Source organism: Arvicola amphibius, chromosome 10 (genome assembly GCF_903992535.2).
Source record: "Arvicola amphibius chromosome 10, mArvAmp1.2, whole genome shotgun sequence".
NCBI classification, from domain to species: domain Eukaryota; kingdom Metazoa; phylum Chordata; class Mammalia; order Rodentia; family Cricetidae; genus Arvicola; species Arvicola amphibius.
The window spans coordinates 80,668,665-80,689,093 of record NC_052056.1 but is presented as its reverse complement, the minus strand read 5'-3'; the positions used below and the strand labels follow the sequence as shown (position 1 = coordinate 80,689,093).

Here is a 20,429-nt window from a genome sequence, read left to right as displayed (position 1 = left end):
CTGAGTTTAGTGGCTCACAATCATCTACAGCTCCAGCTCCAGGGTATCAAATTTCCTCTTCTGGCCTCTCAGGGCAGACATACACACACACACACACACACACACACACCTCTGCACACACATCATATACTTACACAAATATACACATACATATAAATAAAAATCTTAAGAAACCAAAACAACTTAAGTGCTGCCCAGCCAGCATTAAGAATTAAGGTTTTACTTTGGAAACTAGCTCTTGTGGACCAGGCTGGCCTCAAACTCACAGAGATCCACCTGCCTCTACCTCCCAGGTGCTGGGGTTAAAGGCGCAAGCCACCACTGTCCAGCCAATTAATTTTTTTTCAACACAACTTCTTGGATACTTTAGTAATATATTGAGGATTTAGTTTTATGACTAATGTAAGACTGACTTTAGCTTTGTATCCATATTTTAAAAGTAGTTCTGTAAAATAATAAGGACCCTGTAAGTTACGCTGTGAATAAAGGCTGTCTTTTCCAGTTATGCTGACTGCATCTGCGGTGTGCTTTCTTCTTAGGAGTACCTTTCGTCAGGGTTTGGTGATTGGAAGTAAACCTGTAATTTACCCAGTGCTCCACTGGCTTCTTCAGAGGAGTAATGAACTAAAGAAAAGGGCATATTTAGCTCGTTTTTTAATAAAACTGGAGGTGCCAAGTGAATTTCTACAGGATGAAACTGTGGCCGACACCAATAAACAGGTACATATAGTGGGCGGAGCTGCTTGGCCTCGGTGATAATCTCTCTCTCATTGTTACCTTAGGATTCCAGGTGACAGCAAAGAAAGTGCTGTCAGCTGATGATCAGCTGTAGTCATATCTTACACTGACTTTCACACACAAACGCTATTTGATGATAGGACCGAATGGATAGGAAATGGATGTTCAAGAACTCTCTGTACTGAGTAATTCTGGGTAGATGGGCTCCTGGGCTGGAGACTGCAGAGCATGTGCTGACAGCAAGATAGTTATGCAGTTTGCCGTCCAAATGAGAGAGATGCTGGCTGTCGTGATAACACACCAGGACAAATGGTAGACATTCACTGCCTCGGCTAGTTGGAACTTGTGAGCCCTGCAGCTGATGCAGGCTTGCGATTCTTTCAGGATAGAGAGAGTGGATGTTTGCAGTGCATTTTTCTCTCCAACATTGGCTTCTGGCCTTGGATCTTTCTTTAAGCTCTTGACTACTGAGTCTGATTCCTGGGTTCTCTTGTCTCAAAGTACCTGGCTGACCACAGACGGCAGAAACAGAGAAACCAGGCTGGATTTCAAAGAATTTTAGTTTTTTATACTTAGACTGATTTTGGGGTCAGTTTGTTATAAAGTTTGTCATTCTGTCTTTTCCAGTAGACTGTGAGGTCCATGGAGACAGGTGTGTCTGTCTTGGTTTTCTTCCAGGATTTAGTATAGTGACTTCTGTATGTTGGTTGCTTAGTATTTGGGCTGAATCAAAACAACCAGATATTTTTATTTTTCATCTGTGTATTGTTATAGCTATCATTAAAAGTAAAGTTAATATTGGTCTCTTAAAGCCACGGCTGTATGTACATAGCTCAAATGCCACAGTAAGCATTTATGTGATAAAACAGGGATGTCTAAGTGTGGAGTATTTCTACTCCCTTCTCACCCCCTTCATAAGTGGGTTCATATGTATTCCATAGATCACTAGCAGTGATTTTAAAAGATTGCATTTTGGATATCTGTTTGATATGTTTTTGGTAATGTCAATAATTCCTTTAGAGGAAGTTTATTAATAGTATCTCTTAATATACTTAGCTCATTAAGGGGATAAAAGGCAATAAAGATGTTGTTCTTGAAGCATGTCTGAGAGGTATGTGTATTTAAAAAGAGCACATTTAGCAAAGACACTAATAAAAATGATGCCAGGTGGTGGTGGTGTACACCTTTAATCCTAGTACTCAGGAGCAGAGGCAGATGGATCTCTGTGAGTCTGAGGCCAGCCTGGTCTACAGAGCAAGTTCCAGGACATCCAGGGCTGTTAAACAGAGAAATAGTATCTCGAAAAACCAGTATATGTATATATGTGTATGTATACATATAGAGGGGGAGGGAGAGAAAGAATGTTGTCTTTCTGAATGAAAAGTTTTAGAATGATTTGTAGATTTATAGAATATGATAAGTCAAAAATATTAATTTCCTGATGTTATCATTTAAAAAATACTGTGGTGTGTATGTGTGTGGTGCTAGAGATTGAAACGGTCTTTTTTTTTTTTTTTTAAAAAGTAATTAATTTTTATTTTATGTGCATTGGTGTTTTGCTTGCATGTATGTCTGTTTGAGGGTGTCAAATCTTGGAGTTACAGCAGTTGTGAGCTGCCATGTGGATGCTGGGAATTGAACCTGGGTCCTCTGAAAGAGTAGTTAGTAGTGCTCTTAACCACCCAGCCATCTCTCTAGCACCTGAACCCAGGGTCTTATGCATGTTAGGTACATGTTCTACCACTGAGCTATACTTTCAGACCATAGACTACTGCTCATTTAAAAATTAGGGTAATGGCTATGGTATTTTTCATTAATATGACTACTGTTTATTACACACCTGTGAGAATTATGTCCTATAGTAAGCCCTGGGGTTGTGAAGGTATTCATACCAATTGCATTCTAGCCCTCCTGGCTATTGCGATTTCCTGGAGGGAGGCAGACAAGTAACTACTCTGTTATGACATGATCTCTACTCTGATAGACAAGGCTTCACTGAGAACCGTGGTAGCTATGCTCGGACTGTTGGAGTGAATCTGTTATCCAGGTTAGCAGGGATGGCGTTATAACTGTTCTCAGGGGGAATCGGATAGGTAACCTACAGGTGGGAGCCAGGGCTGTTCCAGGGACAACATAGCAAGAGTTGAGATCGTGAGAAAGAAAATAGCCAGAAATGGAGCCAGAGAAGTATTTATGAGGAGACCATGCAAATCTTGGTTTTTTTTTTTTTTTATGCTGTATGGATTGTAAGAATGTGCAGGATTTTGTTTTTGATTTTTGATATGTAGCCCATTCTGACCTTACACCCCTGATCCTTCTGCCTCAGTCTTCAAAAGCCTAGAATTACATTATGTAATCGAGACTGCTTTTTGTTTTTGTTTTTTTTTGTTGTTGTTGTTTTTTGGTTTTTTTTTTTTTTTTTTTTTTGGTTTTTCGAGACAGGGTTTCTCTGTGGCTTTGGAGCCTGTCCTGGAACTAGCTCTGTAGACCAAGCTGGTCTCGAACTCACAGAGATCCGCCTGCCTCTGCCTCCCGAGTGCTGGGATTAAAGGCGTGCGCCACCATCGCCCGGCTGCTTTTTGTTTTTTAAGGCAGGGTTTCTCTATGTAGTTTTGGAACCTGTCCTAGAATTTGCTCTGTAGACCTGTAGACCAGGCTGGCCTCAAACTTATAGATCCACTACCTCCTGAGTGCTAGGATTAAACGTGTGTGCCTCCACAACCTGGCCATAACTGGTTTTTTTAGTTTTTTTTGTTTGTTTGTTTGTTTTTTTTTTTTTTTTCCAAGACAGGGTTTCTCTGTAGCTTTGGAGCCTGTTCTGGAAATAGCTCTTGTAGACCAGGCTAGCCTTGAACTCACAGAGATCAGCCTGCCTCTGCCTCCTTGAGTACTGGGATTAAAGACGTGTGCCACCACCGCCCGGCTCCAGTGACTGCTTTTAAGAACATGTATGTAATGTTGTTTAAATGATTTAAATGATTGCAGCAAGTTAGTGGGCAGCTTGATGAAGAGAACACGGCTGGACGTAGTCATAGCTGGTAACCTGCTAACTTCCTCTTTCAGTATGAAGAGCTGATGGAAGCTTTTAAAACTCTGCATAAAGAATGTGAGCAGCTCAAAACATCTGGATTTTCTACAGCAGAAATAAGAAGGGTAAAGAAATATCCAATTGGACTTGAATGATACTATATTCAGATTGTTTGATTTTAGTTAATTCAGGCTGAGTTTTAACTGTATGAAAACTAGTGATGGTAAATGACTTCTTTGTGGGCCTTTAGTATTAGTGTGCATATCTGTTGGTAGTGTGGACATGTGTCTGTGTGTGTGCATGTAGAGGCCAGAGGACATCTGGAATCTGCCTTTGCTTTCTACATTATTTTTTGTGGCAGAATCTCTCACTGAACCTGAAACTTAGGTTAGCCTGACTGGCCAGCAATAGCTGTCTGTGTCCAACCCCAGCACTGGAATTACAGGCACACTCAGTCACGCCCAGCTTTTCCTTTGTAGTTCTTTACTGAAAAAACAACGAGGGCAGTGAGTTCATGTTTCATGTTGACAACTAGCAGGGATTTAGGAATACTTCATTTTGACTCTTTATTTGGTATATATTCTATATATGATAGAGAAAATGCAGAAAAGAACAAAGAAGAAAAAGTTGTGTTGTGTGTATATGAGATCATGCAATCCATTATTACCTGTCTTGCTTTCTTTATGAAGGCTCGAGGACTACCTCAGGTGTCATCATCAGGATGCCGTTGTCCTCCTTAGAGACAGGGTTTCTCAGTGGTCTGAAGCTCATCAATTAGGTGAGACTGTCTGGCCAGCCAGGCTCAGAGAACCCCCTGTTTCCACCTCCCTAGTGCTGGGAATACAAGTGTGTGTTAGCATGCTCACTTACTGTGCAGGTGCTGGAGAATGGGATGGGACTCGGGTCCTGCCTCTTGTTTGCTAAGCAGGCTTTACCATCTGAGCCATCCCCACAGTCTCGCTGCTTTCTTAAGGTTTGTTTTTATGTTTTTTAAAATGTGTCCATGTGTGTATCTGTGTGGGAGTATGTGCATGTAAGTGCATGTGCCTGCAGAGTCCAGGGAAGGATGTTGGATCCCCCAGAGCTGGAGTTACAGACATTAAAAGCAGCCTACCATGGATGCTGGGAACCAGACTCAGGCATACATGCTCTTAACCCACTGGACCATCGCTCCAGCCCCTTGCTGCTTTTTAATCATTACTTTGTGAGTGTATTTTCATTGTTATCTTTCTATAAAATTATAGCAATGACCAAATTAGTTTTCTATAGTACATATACATTAATCATATTTAGGTTTTGGCTTAATTTTTTGCTATTATAAATAATTCCATGATTATCAGCATAATTTTTGTATGGCTGTGATAGTTTCTTTGCAATACTTTTTAGATATAGAATTGCTTGTTAAAGCACATAAATTATTTTAGGGCTTTTAATATATGTTCTCCAGAAAATATTTTTTACTTTCTGCCCAGTCGTTTAGGTACTTTCCTTAAACACTTGCTATTCTGACTTGCATGAGTCTTGTATTTTTAGAATTCCTGAGTTATGAGTGCTATCTTTATATTCTCATTAAATCAGAGACATCAAAGTTTCTTCCTCAGGGAAGCCATCCCTGACTCCCTAAATAGATCACTTTCCCTAGTTCTTTTCCTGTTATGGCATTCATTGCCCTTATAATTGCCTTAATTTCTGTCTTTCTAAATGCATGAAGCCATAAGAAGGTAAGGGCTATGCTTATGCATCTCCACCACTGTCCTCCCAGTGCCTGACATGGGGCCTGGCATTTGGCAGGCCCTCAATAGGAGTTTGTTGATTAGAAATGGAAGGTGAGCTGAGCTCTGGTCGATAAGAAGGCCTGGTGAGTGAGAGAGCCTTTGCTGTGCTCTGGGAATGATGACTCAGAGAATGCAGAATCTGATTTTAATTCCATTCATTATTACTAAATATTCTTGAACCTCTTCTCTGTAGTAGATTTAAATGATATGGTTAAAAAAGAAATAGAAAAGAATTCACTCACAATCATGTGCTCTTGAGGTACCTATTGTTGACAATTTCCCTTGGAATTGAGCTATATATAAGTATTGTAATTTGCTTCTTTCAAGGAATGTCATTTCATAACTTTTCCATGTCATTAAACACTCTTCTACACCACTTTAATGACTTTCATTTTGTTACACTGTAGTTAATCATTGTCAGACATTTATATTCTTTCAAATTTGAGCTTCATTGGCATCAATAAGAATCCTTATAGAAAAGTCTGGCTTTAAGTGAACATTTTATTATATTTATTTATTTATTTGTGTGTGTGTGTGTGTGTGTGTGTGTGTGTGTGTGTGCGCGCGCATGCGCCAGTGTACATGTGGAGGGAGGTCAGAGGACAGCTTATGGGAGTTATTCTCTTCTACCATGTAGGTCCTAGAATTGACCTTAGGTTTTCAGTGCCCTTACCCACTGAGTCATCTCGCAAACCTTAGTGAACATTTTCTTAGACTCCCAAGTGCAGTGTCCCTGGCCTGAAGGATGCATCTTTATTTTATGACTTCTCACATTATTCTTTAACACAGCACTATCAGTAGTGAGAGTGCCCATGTCCTGAAATCCTACCAGTTCTGGCTACCATTTTTTAGGTTACCTAATATTAGTGAATAGGTTTTTGGTTTTTGTTTGTTTGTTTAGAAAGGATGTTAGTTTTCACTACCAACTATTGTAGAGCTGATTTAAGAAAGAAGGCAGTTTATTTTTAATTTTTTTTTTTTCAGAGAGAAAATTGGTTGACAAACCCATATACAATTTTACCTTTTTGGTTTTTAGAGACAGGGTTTCTCTGTAGCTTTGGAGTCTGTCCTGGAACTAGCTCTTGTAGACCAGGCTGGCCTCGAACTCACAGAGATTCACCTGCTTCTGCCTCCTGAGTGCTGGGATTAAAGGTGTGCGCCACCACAGCCTGGCTCAATTTTGCATTTTAAGAACACCAAATGGGTAAGACATGGGCGGTGCATGCCTTCAATCCTAGCACTTGGGAGGCAGAAGCAGGTAGATATTTTGAGTTTGAGACCAGCATGGTCTATATACTGAATTCCAAGACAGTCAGGGCTATCTGGTGAGACCCTGTCTCAAAAATAAAACAAAACAAAAACAAACAAAAGCCCACGATAATCTTAAAAGTAATTTTGATGGGAAATCAGCAAGATATATGGTTTGTTATTTAACAAAGTAGATGGGATGTCAGCAGCTGTTCATGTATTTAGGCCTACATACATTTCATTATGGAAGATTTTTGAAGAATCATGTAGCCATATTTGGAATCAGAACACAAGTGTGCTGGCTGGCAGCTTTACCTTGCTATGCTATCACCTGCTGTAGTTGCTTTTCTAGATGAATGCCAAGCTGCCAAAAAAAAATTTCTTGCATAAAGAAGACCGGGGGAAAATGGAAATGCCCTGAAATCAAAAGAGGATCTTTGTTTCTTGCTCTGGTTGTGATGGGATAGTAGAGCAGGGCTTGTGCAAAACCCACCTCAGTCCTATAGACTGAGAGTGTTTTTAATGGCCTCTTTACTACTGTTTAGGACATCAGCGCAATGGAAGAAGAAAAAGACCAACTCATGAAGAGAGTTGAACGTTTGAAGAAAAGGGTAGGTCAAGAATTAGCCCCATAGACTTCAGTGAGTCCCAAGGACTGGCAGAGATTTAGGAATGCAAATAAAGATTAAGTTAGACATGGGCATCCAGGGGAGGATGGACTCAAGTAACACTGGGGAAAGGGAATCTCCCAGGCAGTAGCCCAAAACTTTCAAGGACCTGGAGTTGAAAGCTTGGCTGTCATCTCGGGGAGTACTGTTTACCAAAAGGAAATGATGAGTGGACGTGGGAGTCACATGACTTGCTAATGCCTTCCTCAAATGTGACAGTAACATGTACTACTTATTCCTTTACTGTAGGTGGAGACTGTTCAGAATCATCAGCGGATGCTTAAAATAGCAAGACAGCTTCGGGTTGAGAAAGAGAGAGAAGAATTTCTTGCACAACAGAAACAGGAACAAAAGAATCAGGTATCCACAGAAAGTTTCTACTCAGGATCACAGAAGTAGCTCCTCTTAGTAATTAAATATATATATGTATGTATATATACATATATGTATATATACATACATATATATATGAGAATGAATTTTAGAATTTCATATTTCCTCTTGGCAGCATGATGGACCTACTCTTTTTCTTTAGGACTTTATGTGTGTGTGTGTTGCTGGGAATCAAACCAGGGCCTTGCTCGTGCTGCGCATGTACTATATGACTGAGCTTTATTCCTAGTCAAGACTACTGTTTTCTCTTTCTTTCCATTTGTCTTTCCCTTTTGCAATATTTGAGGACTGAACCTAAAGCACAGCTAGACAAGCACTCTGCAATTGAGCTGTATCCCCAGGCATGATTTGCTTATTTGCCACTGGAGTAAAATGTTCAGGGTCCTGTGATCTCTGAAACCAAAAGAGCGTTCTTAGTGCCTTAGATGTACGGTGCTCTGTAAAGAATCTTCCACTAGCAGCTAATCTTACTGCTGCCCAGTAGAATAATTCTCTGCTGTGTAGGAACAGCATGAGTCAACTATAGTCCATACTTAACCACATAGTATGGAGCCCCAAATAAGGTGTTGCTGCTGTTGACAATGTCACAAAATACTCTTAATTAAAAATACTCTGAGTCCTCAGAATCACCCACACTGTCATGTTTTTAAACTTCACCTTAAAGAAGAAATTATTTGGTCTGAAAATTTTACTTTAATTAATTAAAAATCTGCCTTAAACTTTAAAAATACATTTCAAATCAGTGTAATTTCTAAATTGCCAATTTAAACTGGCAGCTGAGCAATTTAGTTCCATGGTAGCTTGACTTGGCACCACAGCAGCTGCCCTGCAGCAGTGAACTTTGTTTCCTAAGCCTCAAGTGGTTATTTAATGTCATTTTCTGATGCTGAAAAGTACTGAGAATGTTAGCATCTCCTAAGGCCAAGGAAACCACGCTACACAGGAAAGGCTCTGCATGTATCTCTCCAGTGAATAGTTAGTTATTTAGTTAGTTAGTTTTGGAAGTGGGGTCTTATTATGTAGTCCTGGCTGTCCCGGAGTTTGGTATGTAGACTGGCCTTGAACTCACAGAGATCTTCCTGCCTCCTGAGTGCTGGGATTAAAGGCAAATGCCACCACACCAGTCACAAAGATTTTTCTTTAATCACTAACTGAAACAGCAACTAAAGAAAAATGTGGAAGCATGTCTTAAATTTTGTATGAGGGACTAGGTAGATGGTTCTGTAGATAAGAGCATCTGATACTCTTGCAGCAGATCTGTGTTTGGTTCCCAGTACCCACGTAGGATGGCATACAACTTCTTCTAACTAATTCCATGGGCTCTTCAGACCTCTGTGGGCACCTGCACGCAGTGGCACACACACACATTTGAGAAAACTAGTTATATTTTTGTTTTAATGTTCCTATTTATTTATTTATTTATTTTGTTTTTTTGAGACAGGATTTCACTGTAGTTTTAGAGCCTGTCCTGGAGCTAGCTCTTGTAGACCAGGCTGGCCTCAAACTCACAGCAATCCGCCTGCCTCTGTCTCCTAGTGCTGGGATTAAAGGCGTGCGCCACCACTGCCCGACCAGTTTAATGTACTTATTTTCTTAGCATTTACCTGTTTCTTCTATAATGTGAGAATCCCATGTATCCCCATTGCTTGCCTATGTGAGCATTGTTTCACTAAATCAAATTGTTGTTTAAAGCTGTTTCATGCGGTGCAGAGATTGCAAAGAGTGCAGAACCAGCTGAAAAGTATGCGGCATGCAGCAGCAGATGCAAAGCCTGAAAGTAAGTGAACTTTCTTTATTTAGATGTTTTTATGACTCCCTGTGGTTTTTTTCTTTAACATTTCTTTTATTTATTTTTATTTTATATGCATTGGTGCTTTGCCTGCATGTATGTCTGTGTGAGGCTGTTGATCTTGGAGTTATAGACAGTTGTGAGCTGCCATATGGGTGCTGGGAATTGAGCCCAGGTCCTCTGTAAGAGCAGTCAGTGCCCTTAACCACTGAGCCATCTCTCTAGCCCCTAAGTGAAGTTATTACATGATATAGAAGATTAGAAAATAGTAATTTACACCAGGATATTCCTTAAAGTGATTAGTGGGAATTAATTATCCCACTAATAATAATTGGAGCATCATTTCCTAGCTGGTCAGTAGGAATCGATAAAAACATCCATGGGTTTTCTGCCTGCATACAGTAGAGGGCACCAGATCTCATTATAAATGGTGTGAGCCACCCTATGGTTGCTGGGAATCAAACCCAGGTCCTCTGGAAGACCAGCCAGTGCTCTTAACCTCTGAGCCATCTCCCCAGCCCCCATCCATGGGTTTTCTTTTTTTTTTTTTTTTTTTTTCGAGACAGGGTTTCTTCTGTAGCTTTTGGAGACTGTCCCAGAACTAGCTCTTATAGCCCAGGTTGGCCTCGAACTCACAGAGATCCGCCTGCCTCTGCCTCCCGAGTGCTGGGATTAAAGGCGTGCGCCACCACCGCCCAGCTCTATGGGTTTTCAAAAACATTTTTTGCCTCCTATTTCAGTCAAGGTGTAAAAGTAACATTAGCTGTGGAAGTAAATCCTCCCCTGTATGCTTAGGGTGGGTGCTGTATGAATTCTCTTATTTTAGAATAAGAGAATTCATAGATAGAAATCAACTCAGTGGAAGAAACTGTGGTTGGGGAAAGTCCAAGATGCAGGGAAAAACACAGATCCCTGTCAAGGCTGTAAAGAAAAAAATCAGATACTGAACTTCAGTCTGAATGTTTTCTATGGTCTGGTTTGTAGAATTACAGGGTTAACGATACACGTGTCCCTGGCTGAGTTCTCTATAGCTTTGCACAGATGAATTGTTCTCATAACCCACTTAAACCCATCCCAGGCATTTTGAAAATGTTCTTGCACATCAGCAAGGAGATTACCCATGCAAAAAAACAATATAAAGCTCTCATTTGTATTAGAGAAATATTACAATGTAATCATCTAGCTAAGGGAGGGATAGTAATCTATGGATAGTACATATACATAGAATGACAGGTGTTGGCAAAAATGTACAGAAATTGGGACTCTCATATTTGTGTGTGGAAGTGTAAAGGATATACTGCTTTGAAAAACAGTTCAAAACTTATCAAAAATACTAAAATTTGTCACCATGTGAACTTCTATTTCTGTCTTTCAACATTAATCTGTGAATGGGCACCGGTGTCACGGTGTGAGTGTGGAGGTCAGAAGACAACCTGTGGAAGTTGCTTTTCTCCTTCCACCACGTGGACTCCAGAGGTGAAACTCAGGTCATGAGACCTGTAGGCAAGCACCTTTGCTAAATGAGCCAGCCCACCAACTCCTGAACTACACCCTCATAGGCACATACTTAAGAGACCTGAAGCATCTATTCATACAGAAACTTGAACAGACATACCCATAGTAGCATTATTTGTGAGAAGCAAAAGAGTTGCAGGAACCACATGTTCCTAAACTGATGTATATGGACTAACAAAATATGGCATATCTATACATTGGGATATTATTCTGCCACAAAGTGAATGAAGTACTAATACATGCTTATGACATACATGAGCCTCAAAAACATAACTAAGTAATCAGCCATAAAAGACCACAATATATTGTACAGTACTATTTATAAGAAATATCTAAAATAAGAGAATTCATAGATAGAAATAAACTCAGTGGAAGAAACTGTGGTTGGGAGAAGTCCAAGTAAGTGCCTGTAAGTGAGTTTAGAGACTTCTTTGGGAGCTGATAATAGTGACTTAACAACTGTTCTGGTGGTGGACACCTGTTCATATACTGAAACCATTGAATTATACCTATAAATGGTTGAACTTTGTGGCAGGTAAATGCTACCTCAATAAAGCTATTAAAAGAGATAATACAGGGGCTGGAGTGATGGCTCATTAGTTAAAATGGCTTAGCTCTTGCAGAGGACCCAGGTTTGTTTTCCAGCACCCCCATGACAGCCTACAACCATCTGTAACTCTAGCTCCAGGGGATCGGATGTCCTTCCCTGACATCCGTGGGCACTACACACATGTGGTGCAGAGACACAGAATGCAGGCAAAACACCCTAACACATAAAATGAACACTTCAAAAAAAAGATAGTACAAAACTCCTATTTACAAAATGAGTAACTCATACGTTTAGTTTCCGGCTTTCCAAATCACCTCTTGCTCATCTCAATCTAAATTCCAGTTTGTTTTTTTTTAAATTATCTATTGTATATACACACACCAGAAGAGGACACCAGATCTCATTACAGATGGTTGTAAGCCACCATGATGCTGGGGATTGAACTCAGAACCTCTGGAAGAGCAGCCAGTGCTCTTAACCTCTGAGCCATCTCTCCAGCCCCTCTAAATTACAGTTTAAGCAGTAAGCACACATTAGGTACTGGTGACCGTTCTTTGTTTACTAAATTTTACTTTTTCATATGCTAATTTTCATCAGGAAGATTTTGTCTTTATGTGGGACGTGTTCTTTATGCGTTTCTATTATAAAAGGAAGATGAATGCTCAAAAGACTCCACTTAATTACAGCTATTAAAAGATTAATAGCAAAAAGTAATTTGTGTGTACAAAAATTTACTAAATACTCTGCTTTAGTAGTTGGGAGATGTTGTGACATACACCTGTCCTGGGGAGATGCAGTCCACGTCCAGACAGGGAGCCCACCACAGACTAAAACAAGGACACCGAAGTCCATGAGTTTTATTGAGGTTGCTTAAGAGGAATATGGGTGAGGGGCTACTTACAGGAGCCGAAAGGACTCAAAGACAGCTGCATCCCCACAGCCCACTCCAGCTCACAGAAACTGGGAACCTGCGGCATATTCCACAGTCTGCAGGCAGCTCAACAGATGGGCGAGTGTCCTTTCCAAGTGACTCTGTTCTGAACTTCCTCCAGGAAGCCAGGAGAGCTTCTCCTTCTAGGCAGCTGGTCTGTCTCAGTCTCTGCAGCTTGGCCAGTGCATTAGTCAGGGTTCTCTAGAGCAGTTGTTCTCAACCTTACTAGTGCTGCAACCTTTTAATACAGTCCTCATGCTGTGGGGGCCCCAACTATAACATTATTTTATGGCTCCTTCATAACTGTAATTTTGCTACTGTTATGAATTGTAGTGTAAATATATGAAATGCAGGATATCTGATGTGTGTCCCCCAGAAAGTGTTGCAACCCACAGGTTGAGAACCACTGCTCTAGAGTAATATAACTTATAGAATGAGCACATGAATGTGTATGTATACGTGTGTGTGTGTGTGTGTGTGTGTGTGTGTGTGTGTGCGTGTGTGTGTGTAGAAAGGGGATTTAAATTGGATGGTGGTGGTACACACCTTTAATCTCAGCACTTGGGAGGTAGAGACAGGCAGATCTCTGTGAGTTTGAGGCCAGCCTGGTCTACATAGTGAGTTCTAGGACAGGGTCCAAAAGCTATAGAGAAATCCTGTCTCAAAAAAAAAAAAAAAAATAGGGAATTTATTAGAATGGCTTACAGGCTGCAGTCCAGCTGTGAGTGGAAAGTCCAAGAATTCAGTAGTTGTTCCCAAGGCTGATGTCCCAGCTGGTCATCACTATATGCTGGAATCCTAAAGAAGTAGGTTCTAATGCCAGTGAAGAATGAGCTTGCTAGTAAGGTGAGAGGAAGCAGGCAAAGAGCAAAAACTTCTTCCGTGTCCTTATTTAGACTTCCAGCAGGATGTGTGGGCCAGATCAGAGTGGGTTTCTCCAGCTCAAAAGATCTGGAATAACTCCTGATCTCTCTCTTCCCACCCAGGCTAGCTGGTCTTGGCCTCTCCTCTCCCCTCTCCTCTTCCGCCCCCCTCTGTCTCTTTGTTTTTCTGTACTCATTCTCTCTTCCCTACTTTTTTTTTTTTTTTTTTTTTTTTTGGTTTTTCGAGACAGAGTTTCTCTGTGGCTTTGGAGCCTGTCCTGGAGCTAGCTCTTGTAGACCAGGCTGGTCTCGAACTCACAGAGATCCGTCTGCCTCTGCCTCCCGAGTGCTGGGATTAAAGGCGTGCGCCACCACCGCCCGGCTCTTCCCTACTTTTTAATAAAACTTCATATTCAAAAAAAGGGGGGGGGGCTGGAGAGATGGCTCAGAGGTTAAGAGCATTGCCAGCTCTTCCAAAGGTCCAGAGTTCAATTCCCAGCAACCACGTGGTGGCTCACAACCATCTGTAATCAGGCATACACACAGACAGAATATTGTATACATATTAAATAAATAAATAAAGATCTGCAGTAAAGACATGTCTTCCTTCCTCAACGTCCAGATCAGAAGTGGATCTTCCTACTTCAAATTAAGCTAAAATCCCTCACAGGTGTGGCCTATATTTTGGGTTCTAGTTAATATCAGATGTAGCTAGGTTGACAACCAAGAATAGCCATCACAACTAATCTAAGAGTAACTCTCAGCAGCTTTATTGCTTTCTTTGGGAGGGAGGGTCCTAGTAAATCTGATCAGTTTCAGGAACATCCTGAAGCTATTTTGAGTTGTTTATCTTTCTGCTTAAGGAGCCTCATCGCAGGGTATCGTGTTTCAAATGGACAGTGTCTAGGAAACTGTTAAGCAACAGGAGGTGGGAGTTGAGGCTTAAGCTTGAGTAAAAGACAGGAAGGAAAAATCAAGTTAGAAAAAATGGCTGAAGCCGGGCGGCGGTGGCGCACGCCTTTAATCCCAGCACTCGGGAGGCAGAGGCAGAAGGATCTCTGAGTTCGAGGCCAGCCTGGTCTACAAGAGCTAGTTCCAGGACAGGCTCTAGAAACTACAGGGAAACCCTGTCTCGAAAAACCAAAAAAAAAAAAAAAAATGGCTGAAAATCTAGATTAAAATAAAATATTATATATAATGAATACACTTTGTGAGTGGACAGGAACTGGTGCCTGGGATTCCCTGGGATTCCCTGCACACAGCTCATGCATGCTGGTCAGACACTGTCTTACTTCCGAGCTCTAGTCCCTGACTGCCCTCAGCCTTTGATGAAGACAGCAGACATGCCGCTTACCCTGAACTTTCTTGGTAGCCTGTGTCAGGACCCTCCCCTTTCTCCAAACAGTCATCCAGCTGCTTTTTGTCACTGTAGTGGTAGTATTTTCAAAACTTTTTAAAATAGAAAAATATTTAAGAGTTTTATATTCAAAAATTATTTTAGGCTTTGATTCCATGCACCTGTTTCTAGGAAGAGTGTAACTGCCTGGGGATGAGAAGGCTGGTCCCCACAGAGCCAAAGAAGAGGGGATGTAGACTTAGTGAGAAAATGCCCGGGGATGAGTGCCTGAGTGGGCTGCTCTTCATTACACCTTCTTCTCCAGTCCTTCAAAGGGCAGGGTGGGAGCATTAAAAGAATGAATGGGAAATTTGTGGATTTGCATTAATAAAATTTTGCATATTCTATTTGTACAACAGAACTAAATACATAATTTTAAAGCTTTGGGCTGTATTTATTATGCAGTCTTCATCCAAGGATGACTTAAGCTGGAAACTTACCGTTTTTAAAAGTCAAGCCAGAATTTGTAAATGTGTAACGCAAAGATCAGAAGTAAACTATATAAATTCTCCAGGCTGGGGATTTACAATAAAACCATTATTCACTGAAAATCTGTGTATAGTTGTACATTTGCTAAAGTAAGAAAACTATTAAATCTTAAAAACATTTACTATAAACTAATACTTGGGAAAAATCAAAAGCAAACAAATGTAAGATATTTATGGTGAACACTTTTCTTTCTCATTTTTGGATCTAAATTTGTTGACCCCTAGCATCGTCTTCACTGGTTTGATGCTGACAAATTATTATGTGTTACTGTTTATGAGATATTAGAAGTAGAGATACCATAATAGAAAAAGAAGCCAGTCAAACCTTTAATCCCAGCTCTCGGGAGGCAGAGGCAGGCGGATCTCTGTGAGTTCATGACCAGCCTGGTCTACAGAGTGAGTTCCAGGGCAGCTAGGACTGTATAGAGACACCAACTCAAAAAACAAACAAACAAATAACAAAAGAAAAGAAAGAAAGACTAAGATATCTATTATATAGGAGAGGACATTTGTGTTTTTATTTGGCTCACTGGCTTCTTAAATACTTAGAACGCAAAGAAGGACAGTGGTAGGTCTGATTCTGCAGCTGTTACTTGTGTGTATGTTGTGATTTAAGGAATTAGGTTATGAAGCTAAAACAATCATAATATCACTTTTACTATAATTCTCTAAATATTTCTCTATGTAAATTGTGATTTGTGGTCATACTAATTAACCTGGAAGGACATCCGTGGCCTTTTACTGCACTGTGTAAGTGCTGCAAGGAGAGCTTTAACCCCGCCCCCAGCCCCACCCCCACTCATGAAGCAAAGTGCAGAGGGGCATAGCACCACACGCACTGTTGGACTAACCGGTCTTCTTTTTTAGTTTTTCAAGACAGGGATTCCATGTGTACGCCTGGCTGGAGCTTAACTTTCATTTCCTTTTTTTTTTTTTTTTTAAGGCTTAATGAAGAGACTAGAGGAGGAAATAAAATTTAATTCATATATGGTCACTGAAAAATTTCCAAAAGAATTAGAAAGCAAGAAAAAGGAATTACATTTTTTGCAAAAAGTGGTTTCTGAGCCAGCTATGGGCCACTCTGACCTTCTAGAACTTGAGTCCAAAGTAAGTAAAGATCTTCTAGTTCCCAACTCAGTCTGTTTTGTGAAGAATTCCTGCACTGTTCCTATTCGTGGCTCTAGAGCTAGCCTGGGCTAAGGGCTGATGCTCTGCTGATGATTTGTCTCAGTGAAAATTCTAGAATGTTGTGCTCCTACTTCAGAATAATCATAATATCAGATTTTAAGTGTAATAGGACAGCTTCCAATTTAAAGCTTTTCTTGTGTGCTTGGGCTAGACTTTATTTCAGTGCTCACTGAATCTGGTAATGTATTAGAACATTTTGTTCCCTATAAATAAAACACTGCTCATTTGTATATTTTTAAAGTTATCATGAAAATTGATTGAAAGGTTTTTATTTTCTGGTTCTTTAATTTATTCAATAGCCTCTATAATTAAATATCTAATTCTAACCATATTGCTTTTAATTCACTTAGACAACGGAGATATCCAAGTCAGATGTGGCTTAAATTTAAGGACCTCTTTGGAGGGGTGGATATACTGGAATGTTTTCTATTTCATTTTGTTTTCCTTGTTGAGAAGCTGGTGGTATTCAGTTGTATTACTTTACAAAGGGTTAATGAACAGTATAAGTGATATCTATCAAAGGGCCACAGACATTAGAATAGTAAAGTTTTTGGATATTCCACATCAACTTTCTCCACTGGGTTTCTGTCGACATTCCTTGGGGAATGTCTGTCTGGGTTTACACTGTGCCTTAGTGATTTGTAAGTCACAGTCAAGGTTTATGGATTACTTCAGGTTTGTAGAAATCACATACCACATAATGATGTAAGACTATTTTCTCCTAAATACTTCAGGACTGTGTAGGCCTGTCACACTCAATCTATAGAAGTAATCAAATTGTACAAATATTATTAAAGTTGTTTCTAAAAGCACTTATAAAAGTCCACTCATACAGAGTTGGAACTCTGCTCCTCGTGACTTCAGAAATGGTAAAAACTATAAACTCAAGCTGAGTGTGCCCTGGAGTCACTACTGAGGTCACTAGTTTGCGTAATCATGGGGAAAGTTGTATGCTTGTCTGTTTGATTGGTCAGTCATTTGGTTTTATTCATAGGATTCCACTGTATAGCAGAAACTGACTTTGAAGTACCCATCCTCCTGCCTCAGCCTCCCAAGTGCTGGAGTTTCAGTTACACACCACTACTCCTGGCTCTCATAGGGAGAGTTTTAACATGTTTCACATTTACGGTCTTTTAGGTCAATGAAATAAACACAGAGATCAATCAGTTGATTGAGAAGAAAATGATGAGAAATGAGCCAATTGAAGGCAAGCTCTCACTGTATAGGCAACAGGTAAGGCCTTTCTCTTGGCTCCCATACTTAAGTCTGTAGTTTATGGGGAAGGCTGTGTTATCTGAAAGGTGAAGAGGAAGTAAAGAACAAAGGCTTTTCTGTCAGTGCTAATCCCCAAGTTATAACAAAGAAGTAGCAGACGCTAGGAAAGCCGAGTTTGAAATGCAGTGTGCCAATTTCTGTGAATGTGGAATTCTGTCTTCTAAATGGCAAGTTTATGTTAGGAGGTGTAAGTCAAAATACAGCCAAAATACGTGTACACTCTCAGATTAAAGTATTGATTCGTTGCCGGGTGGTGGTGGTGCACGCTTTTAATCCCAGCAGTCCGGGAGACAGAGGCAGGTAAGTCTCTGTGAGCTCAAGGTTAGCCTGGTCTGCAGAGTGAGTTCCAGGGCAGATGCTAAAGCTCCACAGAGAAACCCTATCTTGAAAAGCCAAAAAACAAGACAAACCAAAAAGAATTGATTTGTTAACTGTAATTTTGCTATCCATTTTCCAAGAGATATAATTATATGATATACAGGTTCCAAATTTCAAATTCTTCTGCTTCTTGTCTGTTGGAATTAATTAACAGCATCAACACAATGTTGGATATAGGGAGATGCTGGGCACTTTCATCTTGAGGGATACTCGCCTTTCTCCACTATGTGAGATCTGCCTCAGCTTGGACCAAAGTTTCTATTTATATTACCTGCCTACACCACAGTTCCACACAGAGTAATACTTCACTCCCTTGTCTGTTAACCTGGAATACTTGCAGATGGGAAAACGCTCCTTCATTGCTTCCCTTTTTACTTATAGGTTATACTAAGAAAATAGACTTTTTCAAGGGTTTGTGCTAGAGAGTGCTCTTGTCACAATTGTTTGACTCTGTGCTGTTTGTGCGATGCCACGATTTGGCTGATAGCTCTCAAAAACATGAACATTGTGATTCAGCTGAGAAAATTCCCCAAGGCTGGGTATAGTGGTGTTGGTCCACACCTTTAATCCCAATACCCAGAAGGAAACAGCTGGAGGATCTCTGTGAATTCAAGGCCAGCCATAGTGAGCTTCAGGATGGCCAGGACTACAGACAGAAATTCTGTCTCAATTGATGGAAGAAAGGAAGGAAAGAAGAAAGGAAGGCAGGCAATTTTTTGGAGTTGTAGCTCACATAAATGCTCATTCACCTTTAAGAGCAGCTGCTTGCATTATGTAAACTCATACAATTCTAATGATTCTGATGTTTAATTAAAAAATATTATGTTTGGGGCTGGAGAGATGGCTCAGAGGTTAAGCGCATTGCCTGCTCTTTCAAAGGTCCTGAGTTCAATTCCCAGCAACCACATGGTGGCTCACAGCCATCTGTAGTGAGATCTGGTGCCCCCTACTGGTCTTCAAACATACACACAGACAGAATATTGTATATATAATAAGTAAATAAATAAATAAATATTTAAAAAATATTATGTTTATAGTGTTTTGTCTTCATGCATGCCTGCCCGCCAGAAGACGGCATCAGATCTCATTACAGATGGTTGTGAGCCACCATGTGGTTGCTGGGAATTGAACTCTGGACTTCTGGAAGAACAACCAGTACTCTTAACCTCTGAGCCATCTCTGGAGCCCCTGATATTTAACTTTTGACCTACATCTTATTTATTAAAATGCTGAAGAGATGGCTCTGCATTTAAGAGCAATTGCTGCTCTTGCAGAGGACCCCAGCCCTGTTCCCAGAACCCAGGTCAGGCAGCTCACAACTGCCTGTGGCTTCAGCTCCAGGAAATTTAAATTCAACGCCTTCTAGTCTCTATGGGCATCCACACACACATGGCACTCAAGCACACATGTTCTCTCTCTCTTTCTCTCTCTCTCTCTCTCTCTCTCTCTCTCTCTCTCTCTCTCTCTCTCTCTCTCTCTCTCTCTCTCTCTCTCTCTCACACACACACACACACACACACACACACACACACACACACAAATAAAAATAAACCGTGGGCTGGAGAGATGGCTCAGTGGTTAAGAGCACTTGCTGCTCTCATGGAAAACCCCAGTTCAGTTCCCAGCACCCACATGGCAAATGACAACTTCCTGTAACTCCCATTTCGATGCCCTCTTCTGATCTCCATGAGTTCATGAGCACACATGGTGCCCTGCAAACACTGATGAAGACACACATATGCATAACAAATACTTTTTAAAAAATCTTTTTAAATGTACCAAATGTGTTTGATATCTTCTTGGCCTTTCATTTTTAAAATATTGATATTGACTTTAGTGCGCTAAACTACCTTGCAGTTCTGAAAATAGTGTTTTCGTTTTTTTTGGGGGGGGGGGGGTTTTGTTTTGTTTTTGGTTTTGGTTTTGGTTTGGTTTGGTTTGGTTTTTCTAGACAGGGTTTCTCTGTAGCTTGGAGCCTGTCCTGGAACTCACTCTGTAGACCAGGCTCAGATCCACCTGTCTCTGCCTCCTGAGTGCTGGGATTAAAGGCATGTGCCACCATTGCCCGGTTGAAAATAGGTTTTCTTATTGTTTTTCTATGAAAAACAGTAGATGGAATCTTCTGTGTACTTCCCTAGAAGGTATTTTCATTGCCCTTCAGGGTTACTTAACAAGGCTTGAATACTTTTGCTATTGCATATTTAGT

General features: G+C 40.6%; 1 protein-coding gene across 7 annotated transcripts in view; it reads left to right on the top strand.

Moving 5' to 3' along the window:
- Ift81 (intraflagellar transport 81) overlaps positions 1–20,429 on the top strand; it is a 90,142-nt gene that overhangs the window by 19,142 nt on the left and 50,571 nt on the right. For 4 of the 7 annotated variants that reach the window (XM_038345349.2, XM_038345348.2, XM_038345347.2 and 1 more), the window contains exons 4-10: positions 540–720; positions 3,802–3,891; positions 7,335–7,400; positions 7,707–7,817; positions 9,543–9,627; positions 16,326–16,489; positions 17,708–17,803. In XM_038345349.2, the coding sequence (XP_038201277.1) occupies positions 540–720; positions 3,802–3,891; positions 7,335–7,400; positions 7,707–7,817; positions 9,543–9,627; positions 16,326–16,489; positions 17,708–17,803 (793 nt within the window). Of the gene's footprint in view, positions 1–539; positions 721–3,801; positions 3,892–4,794; positions 4,971–7,334; positions 7,401–7,706; positions 7,818–9,542; positions 9,628–16,325; positions 16,490–17,707; positions 17,804–20,429 lie in introns of those variants that run through there. The other 3 variants (XM_038345353.2, XM_038345351.2, XM_038345352.2) reach the window with 2 other exon arrangements.